This window comes from Rhipicephalus sanguineus, chromosome 3 (assembly GCF_013339695.2).
Source record: "Rhipicephalus sanguineus isolate Rsan-2018 chromosome 3, BIME_Rsan_1.4, whole genome shotgun sequence".
In the NCBI taxonomy this organism is placed as follows: Eukaryota; Metazoa; Arthropoda; class Arachnida; order Ixodida; family Ixodidae; genus Rhipicephalus; species Rhipicephalus sanguineus.
The window spans coordinates 158095308-158103558 of NC_051178.1; the positions used below are offsets into that span (position 1 = coordinate 158095308).

Sequence of the window (8251 nt, forward strand, 5' to 3'; positions counted from 1 at the left end):
CGAAGTTTCACTAAAGCAGCTTTTTGTCGGCGTAGGTCATTTATCCTATTCTAGAGCGAAGCTGCATATGCCTAGGCGAAACCAAAATTCGTCCGTCCTATGTGCGCAAAAACTGCTGGCGCGTGTGTGAGACGAATGCGGCAAGCTACACTGCTCACCACTGGTATGGTGGCTAGCCCTACCACTGGTCCGCTAAAAATGGAGAAGGCAACACGCGGGCGGCGAATACCAATTAAGACTTTTGTACTTCCCGGCCGCGGCGGCTGCATTTTCGATGGAGGCGAAGATTGTTGAGGCCCGTGCGCTTAGATTGAGGTGCAAGTTAAAGAACCCCAGGTGGTCGAAATTTCCGGAGCCCTCCACTACAACGTCCCTCATAATCATATCGTGGTTTTGAACGTTAAACACCAGATATTATTATGGAGATTTCTCTACTGATTTAACCAATAATTGAGAAAGACATTAATGAACCGTCGGGATTAACCCAGTGGTTCGACTTTACACGTTGCCCTACAGAGGGCTCTTACTCCACCATCACGAAATACTTCAACTTAGCGTCCAAACAAGGGCTCTACGTTTCAGCTTCGCTGGCTAATCACCTGTAATCATCTGTACGGACTGCTTGGGGGTGGTTATTTTATTATTCCAAAATATATATACGGGACGTAATGCCCCAACCATTCTTATTACCGAGTTATATCCTCACATTATCTTGCTAGTTAATGTTATGATAAAGACGAAGTCGAGTACAGCAATAATGAAACATAGGACACATCGGAGTTATGATGGTGGTAATGGCGGCAGTGTTCGGTGGCGAACGAGTCAAATACGGCCAAAGAGCGCCATTACACTTTGTCCTCATGACTCGCCGATCCGAAGACATGTATGTTTCAGTGGCGCGTGACATTCAAAGCGGGTGGATGTATAACTTTGTCAGCGGTGGAGGTAAGCAATATACATTTATAATATAGGTGAAAAAAAAAGCAACCGAAAGTCTGATTAAACTTCAGGCGTATAGGCACATTGCCTAAATACAGGCCTATACAAAAGAAAAAAAAGATAAAGTGGCAGCTATTATATTATATAATAAATGTTGGGCTTTAACGTCCCAAAACCACGATATGATTATGAGGGACGCCTTAGTGGAGGGCTCCGGCAATTTCGACCACCTGGGATCCTTTAACGTGCACCTAGATCTAAGTACACGGGCCTCAAACATTTTCGCCTCCATCGAAAATGCGGCCGCCGCGGCCGGCATTCGATCCCACGACCTAGCTATTATATTAGAGCGCAAAAGAATAAACTACATATGATAATAACAAAGGGCCTACTTGACACCACCTGGTTTCAAAAGGATGGCTATAAAGATGGTAACCATCATCATCATCGCCACAAATACGGCAAATTATTAATCGTTAGGGAAAGTCTGCAAGGTAATCTATAAAGGGCAGTGCTTTGCTGCTCGAGGACAAAAACATACAGGAGCAAATATTCGCAGCAAAATGAGCCATGTGCTTCTGTAACGAAAGTCCGGAAGCTACATAGCACGTTGCAATGGAACTGCAATGTAAAATGATTCAATAAATGTAGCAGCATCGACGGGCGAACTTCATGAAACGGACCCCACTCGACCACTGAGAGACTCGCCAGAGGGAGAACCAATGCATTCACACGATCATGGCGCCCTCTACAGACTGTGCCTCACTCACATGTAGTGGCAGCTCGGAAGATTAAATAAGGAACACGTGAAGACAGGCCTCTGGCGGTCTACTGAAGGCATCTTCAAACCAGAACTTACCCAAACTCAATACATCTGAACCGCATGTCTTTTTTGTTTAATTATACCCTGACGGCAAATGTAAATTATGGGACGATAGAGGAGCCACCCTAGAGCATATGCTCTGAGATTGCATAATAGTTTAGAAGAGAATTGCAGTTCCCTCTGGATGCACTAGGGCCGCGGTGTAGAGCCGCAATCTCAGCTCAGATCTCCAGGACCGAATTTGGGCGATCCAGAAAGCCTGGGAAGCTACCAGGAGACTGGGTCTCTCTACTACCCCGGCGCGGCCCAGACCCGGGCCATCAATTTTGCAGGATATTGAACAACGTTGTCTCACACACATGCAGTGAGCGGGACGAACACTGAATCGTTCCCGTTGCAATTGTGCTGAGTGCTAATCTTAAACCTGCCATCCAACTGCACGTCCCCGGAGTGCCAGGAAGCAGAGCGTAAAGCTTAATCCTTCAGGGATGCCCCTGTCAGCTCCCGCCTCCCCCTCTCCTTCCTAAAGTACCATGAACGCAGAAACTTCTAGCGTGTGTGCCAGAGAAATTGGGCAAGCTCCACTACTCGCCACTGGTCCACCAAAAATGAAGGAATAGGTCTGATAGCTTGGCCCCTATTGCTCTTCGGTTAGTGTTTGGGTGTCTACGGTGCTAAGTGTTGGCATGGTCTCTCTGCGACATCACAGTACATGCGCATTATGAGACATTCGGTGCTGTTGGATACGGTGAACTTGGGTATTATTTTGCAATGTTGGCCACATTGTAAAAGGGGGAAAAATCTTGGCGCCGACCAGACTCGGCTCGCATATCACTGCGGCTTACAAGGACTGCTTACCCGTAGCCGCAGCTCTCACAACAAGACAGGAGGTCCACTGCTGATATGTTCACCTTGACTTGGCCCTTGCTGTGGATGCAGATGCGATCGGAGATGGATTCCGCCGCTCCAAACGCCTATACATGCAAAAGAGCAACGAAATAATGGCCGTGATATACTCCTCTGCGTAATCAACACTCTATTTTTTTTTTGCCAATTAGTTATTATTCCTTGATTGCTGCAGCGCAAAATAAATATTAAAAAGTATGCTGTTCACTTGCTATAAATACCGCAGCGGCGATTGGAGCCTGGCTTCGTTATGCACCCACGGTAATGAGAGATAATGAAGGTAAATAGTGCGTACCCAACACGATCCACATCCGCTCTGGTCGCGGATGAGTCCAATCGTTGGACAGTCAGGCCAGTGGTCCCGAGCATCGAAGGACTCCGGAAGCTCCAGAGAAAGGTCGTGTTCCATGATGGGCATCGTGTCGTTCTCCGTCGCATCAAGCAGCCCAAGAAGATTCTCGAAGTGTTGCATTGTAACGTCGTTGGCGAAGTTCCTGCCGGCCTGTGCAATACGGAAAGAGAGAGAGAGAGGGGTAAACTGCTATTCGCAAGCGCAGTGCGCTTCCTAGGTGGGCGGCCTCCTCGGTCTTGGTAGCCACGGGCCATGGCCATCTCTCGTGCCAGTGATATCAGACTGCGTTGATTCTTCAGGTCTAGGGCTGGTAGGTTGGTCTGCCATAACTCTCTAATAGGGGTGCGCAGGGTTCTCTATTAGGGGGAGGGGGGGCAGGACTCACCGTAGTGTCTCCCCGCCCCCCCTGCATTCGGTTGAGTAAGAAAGAAAACGAGCTCCGCAATGGATGCAAAAAATGCAAATCAAGCGATGACATGCTTCTCGCAAAGACGTGCCATTGGTCCCCGACTGTTTCAGGTGGGAAGTAAACACTCCATTGAGATCAACATCAGAAGGTCTTGGTCGCCATTAGCGTCAAAAAACATCCGTTGCCGTAACTAGAGGTGTGCACGGGCTCCGGGTAGCCCCAAAGCCCGAGCCCGACCCGGCCCGCGGGCCGGGCTCGGGCGGGCCGACGTATTTTCACCTCGGGCCCGGGCCGGGCTCGGGCTACTTGGAGTTTTATGGGGCCGGGGTCGGGCACGGCGCAAAGCCCGACTCAAGCCCGAAATATAGAGAATGAGCGGGAATTGTTTTCCAGCACACATACAGCGCCTTTTCCGCGACCGCCCTTTACCGCTTTTCCTTTCCATTCGCTGCTTCAAACAAAAAGGGGAGCAGGTAAAGCACTGCCTCTGTTGCACTGCGACGAACAGAGAAGTAACACCACCTGAGCTAGTGACGGCGCCACCCTACTGTTCGCGATAGATTTAAGGCCAAATCCGATATGAGTGAAAATGCACGCGACAGCGACGAGCGACCTGATGTAGATCGCCTTCGTGCAAGCTGACGCTTGCATAGGAATACCCCATACTCGTGACGGCTTTGGCGAGCGAACTCCATTGTTGCTGGCATGAGGCCGTCTACTTGTATAGCAAAAGTGCCGCGCTGTCGCAGGTATGCAATGCAAATAAAATATTTGTTGCATGTTGGTACGTAAAACGTTTACCGTTGTCTCGCAGTACTTTTTATATGCACGCGGATAATTATTACATTATTTGTTGGTGTACAGCTGGTGTGCTTAGTACATTGCTTAGTACGTCGCTGATGTACATCCGGTTCGGGTGTTTTGTGACTTCCGGGTGATGAGCGATGGTTTCCAAATGTGAAAAAACCGAGCGATCGCGCGATTTCGAGCACGCGATACATCGCGCGAGCGGCCCGTTTCGTTGCTCGTCGCTGTCGCGTGGATTTTGGCGCATATGGGGTTTGGCCTTTACTCGTAACTACTCTACGCGAACTCTGGCAGCACGCAAGAAGAGTGGATGTGACTCGCCGGCTGTCTCGCGTTCCGTTTTTCCTCTGCCAGCCAAGCCCGGTAAAAAGGACAATAAAAAAATTGCCTTCATTCTGTGAAAAAATCGCTCGATATAGAAATGCATATAGGACCTGCTCGTTCAAATGTCGTTCAAAAAGCCGGGCCGGGCCGGGCCGGGCCAGGCCCTGGATTGTGTTTTCATACGTCGGGCCGGGCCGGGCGGGCTCGCCGCCATTTGCCGTCGGGCTCGGGCGGGCCTTCGACAAAGTCAGCGGGCCCGGGCCGGGCTCGGGCTCGGAAATACGGCCCGTGCACAGCTCTAGCAGTAACCCTGCGCATTAAAGAATGACGTGAAAGGTCCGACTGAGAAAATGTGTGGGGCAGAATTTGAGCCCCCCCCCCCCTTTTAGATGAGTGGGGGGAGTGCTACCCCTGCCCCCCTACCGTGTGCAAGCCTATGGCTCTTCGGTTAGTGTTTGGGTGCCTACGGCACCAGCTCTTGGCATGGGGTTTCCGGGACATTCCAGTACATGCAGATTATGAGCACTCAGTGGATGAGATTCGGTGCAGTTGGTATACCGTGGACTTGGGTATTACTTTGTAGTGTTGTGAGGGTTATTGCCTCTTTTCTAGCTTGCTTGGGGTGAGGGGACGGAGAGAATTCGCGAATTTCATGTTATTACCATAAGTTGTCTGGTATATACTTGTGAATAAACATGTGCTTATCATAAAACATGTTTGTCTTCTGCATGTTTGTCGCAGTCCAAACGTATCAAGAAGTGTGTATTATGTATAGGTAGCATTACGTGAGCAACCTCGATAACCATTGGTTAAATTTGTCATCGAAAATGTCAAACTTGTTAATGAAGATGCAAAGCTGCCATCGCCTAATATGGAAGACTAATTGTTACGAAAGGCAAGTTTATCATCACTATATAAACTAGATTGCTGAAAAAAAACAATAGGCGAGCAAAATCTGCTTGCTTTCTATAAAGGTGGAGTCGACAATAATCAACAAACACAAATGCCTTCGCTGTTCTAGGTGCACACAAGTATTAAAAGCGAAAGACCCATAAAAAAGGTGGTTGATCCCTCCTTCATAGGAATCGGAATAACACGAAAGTAAAGCGTGCCCTTACAGAAGTAAATGAATGTTTACAGAATACCTGAATTGATATAAGAGAGTTTGCACAATGTATATTGATGTCAGGCAGCTATAGCACCGTTTACCGTGTACTTAGCTATGGTGCACATTAATGAACCCCAAGTGGTCGAAATTTCCGGAGCCGTCCACTACGGCATCCCTCATAATCACATCGTGAATTTGGGACGTTAAACCCAGATAATATTATTATTTAGCACCGTTTAACGTGGATGCACCCACTTCGATGATTGGTGGTACATCTGCATCCCGACGCCTAACGTCCATGTTAAATGATTAAACAAACCATTTTGGTAGCTGTAGTAGTTAACGGTGAAAGCGTAATCAGAGAACGAGGTGTGATAACCAGAACAGCGTCGCATATTGGACGCAGAACTTGGTCGCTATCCCGCGGCATGTTAAAATGTGATTGAACACCCCGGCCGGACTAGAGGGAAACGCGAAGCGCGTCCTGCCGCCCCGGTAGCCCAGCCGCGATTTTTCTCGGGGCGAGCGCGTCAGCGGTGAACGCGGTGTTACAGCCAGGTGAGGCAGGCGCGCGTCGCAGAGCTATTTTTGGTTTGGATTAGCGTGATGCTATGAGCGAGGCCGACGCTTTTTCGACGCTTGGTTTAAGATCGACACCTCGCGGTGTGTTAAAGCATTGACAAAATTGAACTTCGATTGAAAACGCGCCGAATGGGACGGACGTGTAACGCGTTGCAGGTGCTAATCGCGGAGGCCACAGTAATGAGGAATTACTTTACTTTACCGCTCCCAGAGGGCAACACTACCCCGCCGACCGGGAGAGTGGTAGATATAAAAGGAGCGTTTGTAAAGCCTCGAGAGTCTGTGGCCGTGGAGCAGTGGAAAGCGTGCCCGAGATCTGTTGTTGCGAACCGAGCGGTCGCGGGTTCGATGGCCGTTGACGGAACTTTTTTTCTTTGATATCTGATCGTGTAAAATTTTTCTACGTCATTTCCGTGACGGAAATACGTCACTGAAGTCTTGGTGGACCCCGGCATAAAACACTTTCGTGTTAAAAGACAGTTATTCTACTTCACCTGGTCCAATGTGCTTATTTTTGTACTTCTTAACGCTGCAAACTTTGCAAATGTGTGTGCTGCCTGAAAATTGACATTTAACCAAACTTGCTCATAAATTTATCAGTGTCCTCATGTTGAACAAAGTACCAGCTCCGTTATCTGTGAGCGTTACTACTTTTCCTGGATATTTGGCAGATATCCTCGCCATCTTTATCAGCCTACGTGCAGATAACCCATGAGCAACGAGGCCCGGATGCATGTGCTGTTATCTTTTTTTGGTATTTATCATCTAACCAGAAGGTACGAATGTTCGCGCAGAAAGATCGTATAACATGTACTGATGAAACAACAACAACAACAACAACAAAAAAAAAGAAATTGCCGCAAATGTGTTATCTTAGTGGTCCGGGTTCGAACATCTCAACAATTCTGGAGCTGTCGAGAGTTCTCTTTTCCAAAACTCTCACTAAACAACCCACCTGCAGAGGTTTCTGCAGGCCTATATACATTTCTAAGAGCTGCCAATACGAAGCCTAACAGAATATCTTGATTTTTGCGCTGAGAAAGACGAACACGTGAGAGAAGACAGGACAGGACAGGACAGACATCGCCGGTCCTGTCATCTCTCATGTGTTCGTCTTAGCGCAAAAATCAAGATGTTATGTACACACCACTAGCCAAACAAGTTCATAAGAAGCTTAACAGGCAAACACATGTACAATTCTCTACACCGGTATATATATTTTTTTTAGTATAACGACAGTACAAATACCAAGGCAACCTTTTCGAACTTAATGGGAGCTTTCCCGATCATCCAGTTCTCATCCGCTTTCCTTTCAGCATAAGACGGCCGGAACTCAATCAATCAATCAATCAATCAATCAATCAATCAATCAATCAATCAATCAATCAATCAATCAATCAATCAATCAATCAATCAATCAATCAATCAATCAATCAATCAATCAATCAAAAGGAGAAATAGGCAATATAAAAAGTTCCAGTTAAGTAAAAAAAAGTTCAGGCAGCTGTTAAGTGCGTCAATTCAGAACTTTTTATGCGAGCAGTCAGCCGCGAATGAGTGTTTCTTGCAATGCATAGTCTCTCACCTTCCACGTGGTGTTGAGCGCGTTGATGAAGTTGATAACTTCGTCCGAGAATGGGTCCAGAAAACTCAGCCCTCCGGCACTGCTCCCGGTGATGACCAGCGCGATCGCCAACAACCGTCTAATCATGGCTGCTCACGTGAATCCAGTGGTCTGTACTATAACGATTGTGCAGTCTGTCCCTATGTAACGTACACTATGAAGCTCCGCGGTGCAGTCCGTAAGCTGATAACCATTTTATATGAGCATCTAACAGTCGAATCAGCGATATATGCAAAAGCGCGCCATAAAATACGCTTCATGAGTTTTTTTTTTTTTTTTAAATTCATGCAGCGACTGCTTTGGCTTCCACTAACGACCTTTAATCTTCACACTCCCCACACGATTTCTCGCTGCGCACAATTTAATTTTGTTTCTCT

General features: G+C 47.6%; 1 protein-coding gene across 1 annotated transcript in view; it reads right to left on the minus strand.

Moving 5' to 3' along the window:
- LOC119386015 (uncharacterized) overlaps positions 1 to 8039 on the minus strand; it is a 47947-nt gene extending 39908 nt beyond the window's left edge. The window contains exons 1-3 of the mRNA XM_049414198.1: positions 7836 to 8039; positions 2964 to 3170; positions 2621 to 2736 (exon numbers count right to left, since the gene is read on the minus strand). Coding sequence (XP_049270155.1) covers positions 2621 to 2736; positions 2964 to 3170; positions 7836 to 7961 — 449 coding nt within the window. The 5' untranslated portion in view covers positions 7962 to 8039. The remainder of the gene's footprint in view (positions 1 to 2620; positions 2737 to 2963; positions 3171 to 7835) is intronic.
- Between the last annotated feature and the right edge of the window lie 212 nt (positions 8040 to 8251).